The sequence below is a fragment of the Giraffa tippelskirchi genome, chromosome 12 (genome assembly GCF_054371585.1).
Source record: "Giraffa tippelskirchi isolate mGirTip1 chromosome 12, T2T-mGirTip1v1.2.pri, whole genome shotgun sequence".
Taxonomy (NCBI): Eukaryota; Metazoa; Chordata; class Mammalia; order Artiodactyla; family Giraffidae; genus Giraffa; species Giraffa tippelskirchi.
Genome location: NC_137286.1, coordinates 71,138,358 through 71,152,643, shown reverse-complemented (window position 1 = coordinate 71,152,643; position 14,286 = coordinate 71,138,358). Strand labels below are relative to the sequence as shown.

Genomic DNA, 14,286 nt, shown 5'->3' with positions numbered 1-14,286 from the left:
ATGAGGCCGATGTCACAGAAAAAAAAAAAAATGCTTCACAATGAACTGCTCAAGGAAGCTACTAAATAAACTTTCAGAAAAGTTAAGTAGTTTTTTTTTTTTTTTTAATAGGGTGACGGAGAGCTATACCTTTCCCATCTATGTGAATTTAGGTTTAAACTAGATTTCCCTTGGCTATTATATACGACAAAAAAACCCCACATCACCCCCTTTCACTCCCCCCAACCCCAAAAGTGTTTTAGTCTATTGAGTTTTTGTGTCCTCAGTTGTGTCTGATTCACGGCAACTCACGAACTCTACACAGCCAGGCTCTTCCGTCCATGGAATTCAGGGCAATTTTTTTCTGTCACAGTAAATGCCCACCCTGGGTGATCCAAAGGCAAGGGCTCAGAGGCTCCTGAGAGTCTAACTCCTTTCAGCCGAGCACAGAGCTGGCTCCTCACTGGGATGCCTGTGGCCTGGGGCTCCCAGAGGGGAGAGCAGCACTCGCCCCACCGTGTGGTCACTGCTGGAAGTGCAGGCTGCTCCTCACTCCCCCTTGACAGTGTCCCTGAGGGCAGAACAGTGGGAATCTACTCAAGGTGGAAATGCAAACTCCCATGCAACCAAACTTCCCACAAGGTCTCCAAAACCACTCAGGAACAGGGAATTGGAAACTGCAGGGCATGACATGAATGGAGATGGAGACTTGACACCTTACACCGAGTTCACTTCCAGTTATCCCTAGACAAAGTTTCCATGAAAACTTGTCACAAATCTAGAAGAACAATGAGCAGAAACCGGACACGTGCTTTGAGTCTTCACACACAAAACTAAAAGGCAGTCCACAAAACAACCCAGAGAATACAGTGGACTTTGCAAAATCAAAGATATCTACTGTGGGAAAGACCTCATTACAAAAGCAAAAGACAGGTCATACATCGCGAGACGAATGAGTGGAAACACAAAGCTTCTCAAGGATGTGTCTCCAAACAGACAAAGAACACCAACACAACAAGCCTGTGAAAACTAGGGAAAGGTCTGAAGGGACACCAGACTGAGGAAGACACACACAGAGTATCCCGGATGATGTCCAGCACGGAGGGCCTGAAGAAACAACAGTCTAGTTGCACTCCCTCAGGCCTGTGTGACCCTGGATGAGGCCTCTGTTTCCCGGTGGCTCTGAGAGATGGACAGGGAGGAAGGGGAAGAGAAATCACTTGCATTTCTAATACTCACAGCAAAGTCTTCCAATGAGAAGGGAATTATCACCCCCACTGACAATGCCATGCACTGAAGTGATACCCACGAGTCCATCTAACCCAGAAGGGAAGGAAGGACCTGTTCTCACAAAACGGCGAGAGATGGAAGAAGGAAGATCAAGCCCACACCAATCACTGGAAAGAGAAGCTGTGCTCAGGGCTTGAAAGAATTCCTATTGGGAAAATGATGTCACAGCCCCACAAGGCAATCCACAGCTTGGATGCTATTCCTCCCAAAATGCCAATGCATTGTCGCACCGAACAAAGAACTGCAAAAGGGGTTACGGAAACAGAAAAGAGCCTAAATTGTCAATACAATCCGACGAAAAAGCCCCGATACGGACATCCAAGGTTGTGTGAAAGGAAATTAGACGACCAAACTAGGATCCTCAGGAGCGTATCGGAGAAGGCGATGGCGACCCACGCCAGTACTCTTGCCTGGAAAATGCCCTGGACGGAGGAGCCTGGTAGGCTGCAGGCCATGGGGTCGCGCAGAGTCAGACACGACTGAAGTGACTTAGCCGCAGCGGCAGCAGCAGGACAGTATGCTATTGGGAATACAACAACACACACAGATCCAGATCGATGGAATAAAGTTGAGGGTCCAGAAACAAACCCCGGCATCCATGGTCAACTCATCTCTGACACAGAAGGGGAGAATATCCAAATGGGAACAAGAAAGCCTCTTCAATAAATGGCCATGGGAAAACCAGACAGCTACATCTGAAGAACGCTATTGGTTTTGATCTCACACCACCTCAATATCGGGGAAAAACCTCACCCTAAAGACTGATGTCATGAGATAGCTAGAAAGAAGCGTAGGTCAAAGGCTCCTTAACATCAGAGTCTCCTTGCCATTTGCTGGGCGGAGGTAGAAATGCGTCTCTTCAAGTAAGGGAAAGAGGGAAATGAAGTACACCAATGGGTTTCCATCCAATGGAACCTCTTCACAACAGAGAAGCTAAGCATTCACAGATGCAAAAGATAGGAAACGGAACATGAGAGACTCCTTGCAAGTGGTGTATCTGAGAAGGGGTTCATATGGAAAGAGACGAAGAATGCACAGCACTCAGATTCCAAGAAACACCACCACCACCCTTGACCCTTCCCCCATGACCAACTCCGACCTAAAGCCTTTCTCTCCCTCTAACCCATCCCTAAAACATAACCCTCATCTAATCATATACATGTGCATTCCTAGCATCCATCCATCCACACACGAGAGAGAAAGAGGAAGACACAGACTGAATCGAGAAAGGAAAAGAGAGGGACACAGCCAGAGAGAGACACGGAACCAAAGAGAGGAAAGGAGTCGATGGTCCAGACTTTTCATCAATCTGTCTCGAAGGTAGAAGCAATGACAGCGCCCATCCACCCCAGAAGGGGGAAAAGGACGGAAGGTTTGGAGAGGAAAAGACAAGAACGCAGGGAGCCATTAGAAGCTCAGCCACCCGCAGAAGCCGAGCTGGGACACTTGAACAGAATCTCAATGGAAACAGAGGACCAGAAAGTTGGCTACTCTTTTCTATAAGAGAGGGAGACCTTCGAGTCTTCCTTTCGGGCCTCCAGCTTGGATGTGGGGTCTCAAAACAGTCAGGAGGGGCAGTGCCTTTTCCTGGGTACCACGGCGCATCCAGGCCTCGTTCTGCCCCATTCTGTGCTGTGTCAGCCCTGGATGGAGTCTTTCTTTCTGAAGTCTCAGCGCACAAGCTCCACGTGATATCGGCCCCAGGTGGAGAGGCATGGAGCTGCTCGTAGGCCGACAGACCTAGGAAACAGATGGGAGAATGACCCCCACTCTGCAGATGGAGAGACTGGGGAAACCCTGAGGGGCATATGCTTGTCCAGGGCCACACCACTTATGAGAAGAAGGAGCCTGGTCTGAGAGCAGCGGGGTCCTCGGAGCTCAGGCCCTGGCTGCACCCAGGCCTCCCCAGGGCTGTGGGCTGGGCTGTGTGGCTGTCAATGTGCCTGCACATGGCCTAAGGGGGGTGGTCGAGCAGTCAGAAACCCAGAGATTCCCTTGGGAAGTTTTGGGGAAGGGACCTCAGCACGAACCCCAGGAAATGATGTCACCTGCCGGCAACAGAACCCAACAGAACCCGCAACCCGGGTATCCAGGCCTCCAGAGCGGAGAGGAGCCCCCAGCCAGATCTCTTGCTGCCAGGATGTTCTGCTGTTTGCCCCTGCCCAGAGGCCGGGGCCTCAGGAGAGCTCACAGGCAGTGTGCGTGGGCACCCTGTCGACGTTGGCTCAGGGCACCCCCGAGAGGCCTCTGGCCCTCTGCCCGGAGAAACAGAAAGGTAACACGGGGAGCCCCAGGCCGGGCCAGGCCACCTCTCCCATGCCACCCGGAAACACCGGGTCCTTTGCCTGTGTGTGTGGATGCGGGTTTCTCGGGGTGTGTCTCCCTCAAGGAAGTCCAGGCGGATGTGGGGTCAGAAGCCTGCGGACAAGTTGTGTCCACACCCCAGGGGAGATCAGGCTGGCTGGGATGGGAACAGTGCGGGCAGGGCCGGCCGCCCAGGCTGACCTCACACCCTCAGGTGGGTCTCTTTCCTCCCGGGTGGGGATCTGAGCAGACACACGTCTCTGACCCTTCTGGGAAGAGAAGTTCGAGCAGGCAGAAGCAGCGGCTCCACTGGCCAGGCCCAGCTCGGAAAACTCCCAGCACGGCTGGCTGACGGTCACTGTCGTTGCAGAGCTTCCCACGTGATGAGGCCGAGGACGGGGACACCCCGTCCACCTCCCGGAGGGAGGGGTCGGAGCACCAACCCCCCGCCCGTGAGGCCCAGTGCAGGCTCCAGGTGAGCGTGCCCACGGAGGCATCAGCCCCACCGGGGGCGAAGCGGAGGCGGGGAAGGCCTGCTGCCGAGACACCGCCCAGGATACACCCGGCGGCCCAGTCTGAGGCTGCCACGGAGCTCAGCACACCCGGCTCCGACCCAGAGTCCCGAGAACCCCGGCCTCTGAGGCAGCAGGAGGACCTGGAGCCCAGCACGCCAGAGCACAGAGGTAAGGACGCTGGGGCTGGTGCACGGGAGTGTGTGGGGAGGGGGTGCTGAGCTACACAGGGACGAGTCCCCGAAAGATGCTGCTGGGCCTGCAGCAAGCGCTGGCCTCACACCCCCACCCCCATCTTGCACACTTCAGTCCCAAAAGACATCCAACCCTGGGTATTCTTTCGGAATCTCTTGGAAGCTTTCTGTCCCGGGATACGCACATGCCAAGGCTGGTCTGTGGGCAAACTTTGCTTCTCCCCCAGCTCTAGCACTGGCCTCCAACTGGAACCAGGCTCCACTTCCCAGACCTGTGCCTACAGAGGTGGTGGCTCCAGGTGCAGGACCCAGGGATCCACCGAGGGCAGATGGAGAACCGAGCCTTGCCCTCGCAGAGACACCAGGCCAGCTGGGTACTGGCCAGCACACCGGGCAGATCGGATTTCCGTGCCTGCAGGACCCCCAGCCCCAGGCACTGATGTCCCACCCCCTCAGCCAGAACCTCCACCTCCACGTGCACCTGTACCTGCTCGGGCTTTGGCAGGAGAACCCGAGGCAGAGGAGGAGTCACCGCCTCGGCAGGGAGAGCCTGCCCTGGCTCCCGCGCAACACCCAGACGCCGACGATGACTCACCCGCCCCTGCAGGAAGAACGAGCCCCTGCTCTGGACAGAGACCCAGAGCCCTTGCCGGAAACACCATGTCCAGGGGAGCGGTCGGCTCTGCAGCCTCCATCCCTGTCTGCTCACCGTGGACGCCGGCAACTCGGTCTGCCCCCAGGGGACATGGAGTTCCTTTCCCCTGAGCTGCTTTGCATTTGGTTTGTTTCCACCTTTCTGGTGATGTTTTACTTTTTGTATGGTTTCGTCTATTTTTGTTGGTTAAGTTGGGATTAGTAAACTTTTTCATCATTGTTGCAATTTGGGACACTGTTGTGTAACTCTGGTGATACGGTGTTACCATCACCACTCTGTAGTTTCAGACCCGTTCGATCTTTATGCCCCACCCGCCAACAAAGCCTGGGTTCAAGGCAAGCAGGCCCTGTTCATCCCTCCCCCCGATCCTGACCACAATTTCATCTTTTCTTTCTGCATTCCTTCCTATATTCTTGGTGTCCCCAATCAATGACTCTCAGTGAGATGACTGAAGGAGTTTTTTTCGGACTCTCCACCTACTGTAAGACTCCATTGGAGAGTTCTCATTTTTATGTCATTTGAACTAGCCTTTGATAGCTGAAAGGACGGTGTACGTCCTTTCAAGATATCATGTGCCAAACGAAGCCCTTTTGGCAAATGCCATCATTATCTCCAGGCAGGCATTGCTGTTTGAAGGGTGCCATCTCAGCCAGAAGGCAGAGGCTGAGCTCCTCTTGTTGCACCAGCTCCCAAAAGAAGCCAAGAAAGGGAGCTGGAACAACAAACCACCCCAACGCCCAGGAAAGCGTTCTTCACGACAGAAGGCTAGCAAATGACCCAACAACCTTGTGGCCCAGAACCCCTCTAGAAAAATCACTGTTCCATACAAAAGAGAAACACATGGGAAGTTCCAAGGAGAGGCAATGCCCATGGCCAGTGTACTTTAGAGACGGCCTGACCGCTCCGGGGAAGACACGCACCGACGGAACCCCTTGGGAAACAGCAGTGAGAGTCCTCACCGTCGTAAGGGTTTCCTCTGGGGACAACCTGCCCTGGGCACCACATGAGGGAGCAGACCGGCTTCTCTTCCTCTGCCCCCACACCACTCACTCATGAAGGCAGCTCAGGTGTTCTCATGCCCTGCCTGCCTGCCTGCCTGCCTGGCTCATCCGTGAGCTGTGACCACCTCCAGGGCAGGACTCCACCTTCTCCTCTCTGTGTACCGTGAATCTGCACACAGTGGGCTTTCAGAACCTTAGGAGACTTGAGCCATTCCCACTCGAGCCAGAACCCTCCCCAGGAAGGAAAACAGCTGTGGAGTCATTTTGGCCCCAGCACTGGTTCCCAAACCCTGGCGGCTCCTACAGCCTCTACGGTGTGAAGAGGGAGGTCCCTTTTGACAGAGCTTTCCGGCTGTCAGATCGAAGCTGTTGTTTCACTGTCAGCTGTGTCTCTGCCGTTGCAGCCAGGTGGGCCACGCTGCTCCAAAGGAGCTCACAAGCTGAGTTGCAAGGGAGGTATTGAGAGGACAGGGATGGCTACAACGTGCTGCAAACTGAGTGAGGGTCCCCACAATCCTCAGCAAAGGTCTGTGGTGTGCAAGTGGGGAGTAGAGGGCCCCCAAGTTCCAAAGGAAGGGAGGTACTCGGGAGCTAAAGCCCTTGGCTGCTGTGGTAGCAGCTGCAGATGGCAGCTCGTCCACAGTGCACTTCGAATGAGGTCATATGAGCGGGACTCTGGAAATGGCTCCGAAATCCAGAGAAAGGGGTCAGGGTATGTGGGAATCCGGCGGGGGTGGGGGGTGGATGAAGGAAGGTGTCCTTCCTCTCTCCAGTGCAATTTGGTTTGGTGAGTCTCAAAGCTACCAGATGGCACTTCCCAAGTCAGGCCCCCGCAGGAATCAGGGTGGGCTGCGTGCCTCGGCCCCTGCCACAGGGACAAGCCACACCAGTGGCCTCCCTGAGCTCAAATGGCCGGATCTGGGGGTTCCGTCTGGGTGCACACCTCCTTGCTGTGGCCAAGTTCCCCCCTTCTCTGAGCACCAGCTTCATCATCCTCTCGAATGAGGACATCGATTGCTACCTTGGCACGTTACTCTCTTCATCCTGTGAAGACTCATTAGGCTTATCCTACAATTACTAGCTGGCCCGAAGAGATATCTCCTGAATCCAGATTAAGCTGGAGTCTCCCAGGCTCATCTGGCATGTCTTCCCTGAAGTCTGCCAAAACCCACACCCTTGCATTTCCAGGGATTCCCCTTAGCCGGCTGGGCAGAAAACCCAGCATGGTTCAAACAAGCTGACAGACAAGCGGGAGAGGACTCACGGGCAGACGGTCTCCGTCAGTTCTCGGGTGGAGCTCTGGGACCACAGCAGCAACGGGCCATCCCAGCCCCTGGGCTCAGCAGCGCCCTCATTCTCAGGCCGGCGGCTCTGCCCTGAGGGGAGCAGGAAGGTCACCAACTGCCGCAGGCGGACCTCAAGCCCCTCCCACTGCTGGAGCCTGACCTCCCCCGGCCCCACCCCTTCCCCTACCCCAGCAGGACGAGAGCTCGTCTTCCCCTGGCTTCCAACGTGAGGCCCGGCCCTGGGCCCCGATTGGGCACTGCCCCAGTCTGGAGCAAATCACAGTGGCCAGGGAGGTGGAACGCACCGATTGGCCAGGGCCAGGTCATGTGACCATGCTCCCCAGGAAACTCAAATATTACCAAGATTCCCTAACAAACCAATGAACAAAATTATCCAGTAAAGGCAAACCGTACTTTTTAATGAGGCCGATGTCACAGAAAAAAAAAAAAATGCTTCACAATGAACTGCTCAAGGAAGCTACTAAATAAACTTTCAGAAAAGTTAAGTAGTTTTTTTTTTTTTTTAATAGGGTGACGGAGAGCTATACCTTTCCCATCTATGTGAATTTAGGTTTAAACTAGATTTCCCTTGGCTATTATATACGACAAAAAAACCCCACATCACCCCCTTTCACTCCCCCCACCCCCCAAAAGTGTTTTAGTCTATTGAGTTTTTGTGTCCTCAGTTGTGTCTGATTCACGGCAACTCACGAACTCTACACAGCCAGGCTCTTCCGTCCATGGAATTCAGGGCAATTTTTTTCTGTCACAGGAAATGCCCACCCTGGGTGATCCAAAGGCAAGGGCTCAGAGGCTCCTGAGAGTCTAACTCCTTTCAGCCGAGCACAGAGCTGGCTCCTCACTGGGATGCCTGTGGCCTGGGGCTCCCAGAGGGGAGAGCAGCACTCGCCCCACCGTGTGGTCACTGCTGGAAGTGCAGGCTGCTCCTCACTCCCCCTTGACAGTGTCCCTGAGGGCAGAACAGTGGGAATCTACTCAAGGTGGAAATGCAAACTCCCATGCAACCAAACTTCCCACAAGGTCTCCAAAACCACTCAGGAACAGGGAATTGGAAACTGTAGGGCATGACATGAATGGAGATGGAGACTTGACACCTTACACCGAGTTCACTTCCAGTTATCCCTAGACAAAGTTTCCATGAAAACTTGTCACAAATCTAGAAGAACAATGAGCAGAAACCGGACACGTGCTTTGAGTCTTCACACACAAAACTAAAAGGCAGTCCACAAAACAACCCAGAGAATACAGTGGACTTTGCAAAATCAAAGATATCTACTGTGGGAAAGACCTCATTACAAAAGCAAAAGACAGGTCATACATCGCGAGACGAATGAGTGGAAACACAAAGCTTCTCAAGGATGTGTCTCCAAACAGACAAAGAACACCAACACAACAAGCCTTTGAAAACTAGGGAAAGGTCTGAAGGGACACCAGACTGAGGAAGACACACACAGAGTATCCCGGATGATGTCCAGCACGGAGGGCCTGAAGAAACAACAGTCTAGTTGCACTCCCTCAGGCCTGTGTGACCCTGGATGAGGCCTCTGTTTCCCGGTGGCTCTGAGAGATGGACAGGGAGGAAGGGGAAGAGAAATCACTTGCATTTCTAATACTCACAGCAAAGTCTTCCAATGAGAAGGGAATTATCACCCCCACTGACAATGCCATTCACTGAAGTGATACCCACGAGTCCATCTAACCCAGAAGGGAAGGAAGGACCTGTTCTCACAAAACGGCGAGAGATGGAAGAAGGAAGATCAAGCCCACACCAATCACTGGAAAGAGAAGCTGTGCTCAGGGCTTGAAAGAATTCCTATTGGGAAAATGATGTCACAGCCCCACAAGGCAATCCACAGCTTGGATGCTATTCCTCCCAAAATGCCAATGCATTGTCGCACCGAACAAAGAATTGCAAAAGGGGTTACGGAAACAGAAAAGAGCCTAAATTGTCAATACAATCCGACGAAAAAGCCCCGATACGGACATCCAAGGTTGTGTGAAAGGAAATTAGACGACCAAACTAGGATCCTCAGGAGCGTATCGGAGAAGGCGATGGCGACCCACGCCAGTACTCTTGCCTGGAAAATGCCCTGGACGGAGGAGCCTGGTAGGCTGCAGGCCATGGGGTCGCGCAGAGTCAGACACGACTGAAGTGACTTAGCCGCAGCGGCAGCAGCAGGACAGTATGCTATTGGGAATACAACAACACACACAGATCCAGATCGATGGAATAAAGTTGAGGGTCCAGAAACAAACCCCGGCATCCATGGTCAACTCATCTCTGACACAGAAGGGGAGAATATCCAAATGGGAACAAGAAAGCCTCTTCAATAAATGGCCATGGGAAAACCAGACAGCTACATCTGAAGAACGCTATTGGTTTTGATCTCACACCACCTCAATATCGGGGAAAAACCTCACCCTAAAGACTGATGTCATGAGATAGCTAGAAAGAAGCGTAGGTCAAAGGCTCCTTAACATCAGAGTCTCCTTGCCATTTGCTGGGCGGAGGTAGAAATGCGTCTCTTCAAGTAAGGGAAAGAGGGAAATGAAGTACACCAATGGGTTTCCATCCAATGGAACCTCTTCACAACAGAGAAGCTAAGCATTCACAGATGCAAAAGATAGGAAACGGAACATGAGAGACTCCTTGCAAGTGGTGTATCTGAGAAGGGGTTCATATGGAAAGAGACGAAGAATGCACAGCACTCAGATTCCAAGAAACACCACCACCACCCTTGACCCTTCCCCCATGACCAACTCCGACCTAAAGCCTTTCTCTCCCTCTAACCCATCCCTAAAACATAACCCTCATCTAATCATATACATGTGCATTCCTAGCATCCATCCATCCACACACGAGAGAGAAAGAGGAAGACACAGACTGAATCGAGAAAGGAAAAGAGAGGGACACAGCCAGAGAGAGACACGGAACCAAAGAGAGGAAAGGAGTCGATGGTCCAGACTTTTCATCAATCTGTCTCGAAGGTAGAAGCAATGACAGCGCCCATCCACCCCAGAAGGGGGAAAAGGACGGAAGGTTTGGAGAGGAAAAGACAAGAACGCAGGGAGCCATTAGAAGCTCAGCCACCCGCAGAAGCCGAGCTGGGACACTTGAACAGAATCTCAATGGAAACAGAGGACCAGAAAGTTGGCTACTCTTTTCTATAAGAGAGGGAGACCTTCGAGTCTTCCTTTCGGGCCTCCAACTTGGATGTGGGGTCTCAAAACAGTCAGGAGGGGCAGTGCCTTTTCCTGGGTACCACGGCGCATCCAGGCCTCGTTCTGCCCCATTCTGTGCTGTGTCAGCCCTGGATGGAGTCTTTCTTTCTGAAGTCTCAGCGCACAAGCTCCACGTGATATCGGCCCCAGGTGGAGAGGCATGGAGCTGCTCGTAGGCCGACAGACCTAGGAAACAGATGGGAGAATGACCCCCACTCTGCAGATGGAGAGACTGGGGAAACCCTGAGGGGCATATGCTTGTCCAGGGCCACACCACTTATGAGAAGAAGGAGCCTGGTCTGAGAGCAGCGGGGTCCTCGGAGCTCAGGCCCTGGCTGCACCCAGGCCTCCCCAGGGCTGTGGGCTGGGCTGTGTGGCTGTCAATGTGCCTGCACATGGCCTAAGGGGGGTGGTCGAGCAGTCAGAAACCCAGAGATTCCCTTGGGAAGTTTTGGGGAAGGGACCTCAGCACGAACCCCAGGAAATGATGTCACCTGCCGGCAACAGAACCCAACAGAACCCGCAACCCGGGTATCCAGGCCTCCAGAGCGGAGAGGAGCCCCCAGCCAGATCTCTTGCTGCCAGGATGTTCTGCTGTTTGCCCCTGCCCAGAGGCCGGGGCCTCAGGAGAGCTCACAGGCAGTGTGCGTGGGCACCCTGTCGACGTTGGCTCAGGGCACCCCCGAGAGGCCTCTGGCCCTCTGCCCGGAGAAACAGAAAGGTAACACGGGGAGCCCCAGGCCGGGCCAGGCCACCTCTCCCATGCCACCCGGAAACACCGGGTCCTTTGCCTGTGTGTGTGGATGCGGGTTTCTCGGGGTGTGTCTCCCTCAAGGAAGTCCAGGCGGATGTGGGGTCAGAAGCCTGCGGACAAGTTGTGTCCACACCCCAGGGGAGAGCAGGCTGGCTGGGATGGGAACAGTGCGGGCAGGGCCGGCCGCCCAGGCTGACCTCACACCCTCAGGTGGGTCTCTTTCCTCCCGGGTGGGGATCTGAGCAGACACACGTCTCTGACCCTTCTGGGAAGAGAAGTTCGAGCAGGCAGAAGCAGCGGCTCCACTGGCCAGGCCCAGCTCGGAAAACTCCCAGCACGGCTGGCTGACGGTCACTGTCGTTGCAGAGCTTCCCACGTGATGAGGCCGAGGATGGGGACACCCCGTCCACCTCCCGGAGGGAGGGGTCGGAGCACCAACCCCCCGCCCGTGAGGCCCAGTGCAGGCTCCAGGTGAGCGTGCCCACGGAGGCATCAGCCCCACCGGGGGCGAAGCGGAGGCGGGGAAGTCCTGCTGCCGAGACACCGCCCAGGATACACCCGGCGGCCCAGTCTGAGGCTGCCACGGAGCTCAGCACACCCGGCTCCGACCCAGAGTCCCGAGAACCCCGGCCTCTGAGGCAGCAGGAGGACCTGGAGCCCAGCACGCCAGAGCACAGAGGTAAGGACGCTGGGGCTGGTGCACGGGAGTGTGTGGGGAGGGGGTGCTGAGCTACACAGGGACGAGTCCCCGAAAGATGCTGCTGGGCCTGCAGCAAGCGCTGGCCTCACACCCCCACCCCCATCTTGCACACTTCAGTCCCAAAAGACATCCAACCCTGGGTATTCTTTCGGAATCTCTTGGAAGCTTTCTGTCCCGGGATACGCACATGCCAAGGCTGGTCTGTGGGCAAACTTTGCTTCTCCCCCAGCTCTAGCACTGGCCTCCAACTGGAACCAGGCTCCACTTCCCAGACCTGTGCCTACAGAGGTGGTGGCTCCAGGTGCAGGACCCAGGGATCCACCGAGGGCAGATGGAGAACCGAGCCTTGCCCTCGCAGAGACACCAGGCCAGCTGGGTACTGGCCAGCACACCGGGCAGATCGGATTTCCGTGCCTGCAGGACCCCCAGCCCCAGGCACTGATGTCCCACCCCCTCAGCCAGAACCTCCACCTCCACGTGCACCTGTACCTGCTCGGGCTTTGGCAGGAGAACCCGAGGCAGAGGAGGAGTCACCGCCTCGGCAGGGAGAGCCTGCCCTGGCTCCCGCGCAACACCCAGACGCCGACGATGACTCACCCGCCCCTGCAGGAAGAACGAGCCCCTGCTCTGGACAGAGACCCAGAGCCCTTGCCGGAAACACCATGTCCAGGGGAGCGGTCGGCTCTGCAGCCTCCATCCCTGTCTGCTCACCGTGGACGCCGGCAACTCGGTCTGCCCCCAGGGGACATGGAGTTCCTTTCCCCTGAGCTGCTTTGCATTTGGTTTGTTTCCACCTTTCTGGTGATGTTTTACTTTTTGTATGGTTTCGTCTATTTTTGTTGGTTAAGTTGGGATTAGTAAACTTTTTCATCATTGTTGCAATTTGGGACACTGTTGTGTAACTCTGGTGATACGGTGTTACCATCACCACTCTGTAGTTTCAGACCCGTTCGATCTTTATGCCCCACCCGCCAACAAAGCCTGGGTTCAAGGCAAGCAGGCCCTGTTCATCCCTCCCCCCGATCCTGACCACAATTTCATCTTTTCTTTCTGCATTCCTTCCTATATTCTTGGTGTCCCCAATCAATGACTCTCAGTGAGATGACTGAAGGAGTTTTTTTCGGACTCTCCACCTACTGTAAGACTCCATTGGAGAGTTCTCATTTTTATGTCATTTGAACTAGCCTTTGATAGCTGAAAGGACGGTGTACGTCCTTTCAAGATATCATGTGCCAAACGAAGCCCTTTTGGCAAATGCCATCATTATCTCCAGGCAGGCATTGCTGTTTGAAGGGTGCCATCTCAGCCAGAAGGCAGAGGCTGAGCTCCTCTTGTTGCACCAGCTCCCAAAAGAAGCCAAGAAAGGGAGCTGGAACAACAAACCACCCCAACGCCCAGGAAAGCGTTCTTCACGACAGAAGGCTAGCAAATGACCCAACAACCTTGTGGCCCAGAACCCCTCTAGAAAAATCACTGTTCCATACAAAAGAGAAACACATGGGAAGTTCCAAGGAGAGGCAATGCCCATGGCCAGTGTACTTTAGAGACGGCCTGACCGCTCCGGGGAAGACACGCACCGACGGAACCCCTTGGGAAACAGCAGTGAGAGTCCTCACCGTCGTAAGGGTTTCCTCTGGGGACAACCTGCCCTGGGCACCACATGAGGGAGCAGACCGGCTTCTCTTCCTCTGCCCCCACACCACTCACTCATGAAGGCAGCTCAGGTGTTCTCATGCCCTGCCTGCCTGCCTGCCTGCCTGGCTCATCCGTGAGCTGTGACCACCTCCAGGGCAGGACTCCACCTTCTCCTCTCTGTGTACCGTGAATCTGCACACAGTGGGCTTTCAGAACCTTAGGAGACTTGAGCCATTCCCACTCGAGCCAGAACCCTCCCCAGGAAGGAAAACAGCTGTGGAGTCATTTTGGCCCCAGCACTGGTTCCCAAACCCTGGCGGCTCCTACAGCCTCTACGGTGTGAAGAGGGAGGTCCCTTTTGACAGAGCTTTCCGGCTGTCAGATCGAAGCTGTTGTTTCACTGTCAGCTGTGTCTCTGCCGTTGCAGCCAGGTGGGCCACGCTGCTCCAAAGGAGCTCACAAGCTGAGTTGCAAGGGAGGTATTGAGAGGACAGGGATGGCTACAACGTGCTGCAAACTGAGTGAGGGTCCCCACAATCCTCAGCAAAGGTCTGTGGTGTGCAAGTGGGGAGTAGAGGGCCCCCAAGTTCCAAAGGAAGGGAGGTACTCGGGAGCTAAAGCCCTTGGCTGCTGTGGTAGCAGCTGCAGATGGCAGCTCGTCCACAGTGCACTTCGAATGAGGTCATATGAGCGGGACTCTGGAAATGGCTCCGAAATCCAGAGAAAGGGGTCA

General features: G+C 54.7%; 2 protein-coding genes and 1 long non-coding RNA gene across 3 annotated transcripts in view; 2 read left to right on the top strand and 1 right to left on the bottom strand.

The window, feature by feature from the left end:
• Positions 1 to 14,286, bottom strand: part of LOC145529707 (uncharacterized) — a 1,704,434-nt gene that overhangs the window by 993,980 nt on the left and 696,168 nt on the right. The window contains exon 90 of the long non-coding RNA XR_014071296.1: positions 7,200 to 7,311. This is a non-coding gene — a long non-coding RNA (uncharacterized LOC145529707). The remainder of the gene's footprint in view (positions 1 to 7,199; positions 7,312 to 14,286) is intronic.
• On the top strand, positions 3,345 to 7,312 carry LOC145529629 (uncharacterized). Its single transcript, XM_081550224.1, has 3 exons — positions 3,345 to 3,544; positions 3,944 to 4,256; positions 4,507 to 7,312. The coding sequence occupies exons 1-3, from the start codon at positions 3,410 to 3,412 to the stop codon at positions 5,133 to 5,135; spliced, it is 1,077 nt and encodes a 358-aa protein (XP_081406350.1). The 5' UTR covers positions 3,345 to 3,409; the 3' UTR covers positions 5,136 to 7,312.
• LOC145529502 (uncharacterized) lies at positions 9,136 to 12,800 on the top strand. The gene is made up of 3 exons (XM_081550076.1): positions 9,136 to 11,185; positions 11,585 to 11,897; positions 12,148 to 12,800. Exons 1-3 carry the CDS (start codon positions 10,949 to 10,951, stop codon positions 12,774 to 12,776), a joined length of 1,179 nt encoding a protein of 392 aa, XP_081406202.1. The 5' UTR covers positions 9,136 to 10,948; the 3' UTR covers positions 12,777 to 12,800.

What these genes read in the sequence shown, in the direction of transcription:
- LOC145529629 (XM_081550224.1), top strand. Translation starts at nt 3,410, where the DNA reads ATGTTCTGCTGTTTGCCCCTGCCCAGAGGCCGGGGCCTCAGGAGAGCT. An exon ending in CTGCCCGGAGAAACAGAAAG is followed by an intron (nt 3,545 to 3,943) that starts GTAACACGGGGA and finishes CTGTCGTTGCAG; the next exon opens with AGCTTCCCACGTGATGAGGC. An exon ending in CAGCACGCCAGAGCACAGAG is followed by an intron (nt 4,257 to 4,506) that starts GTAAGGACGCTG and finishes CTTCTCCCCCAG; the next exon opens with CTCTAGCACTGGCCTCCAAC.
- LOC145529502 (XM_081550076.1), top strand. Translation starts at nt 10,949, where the DNA reads ATGATGTCACCTGCCGGCAACAGAACCCAACAGAACCCGCAACCCGGG. An exon ending in CTGCCCGGAGAAACAGAAAG is followed by an intron (nt 11,186 to 11,584) that starts GTAACACGGGGA and finishes CTGTCGTTGCAG; the next exon opens with AGCTTCCCACGTGATGAGGC. An exon ending in CAGCACGCCAGAGCACAGAG is followed by an intron (nt 11,898 to 12,147) that starts GTAAGGACGCTG and finishes CTTCTCCCCCAG; the next exon opens with CTCTAGCACTGGCCTCCAAC.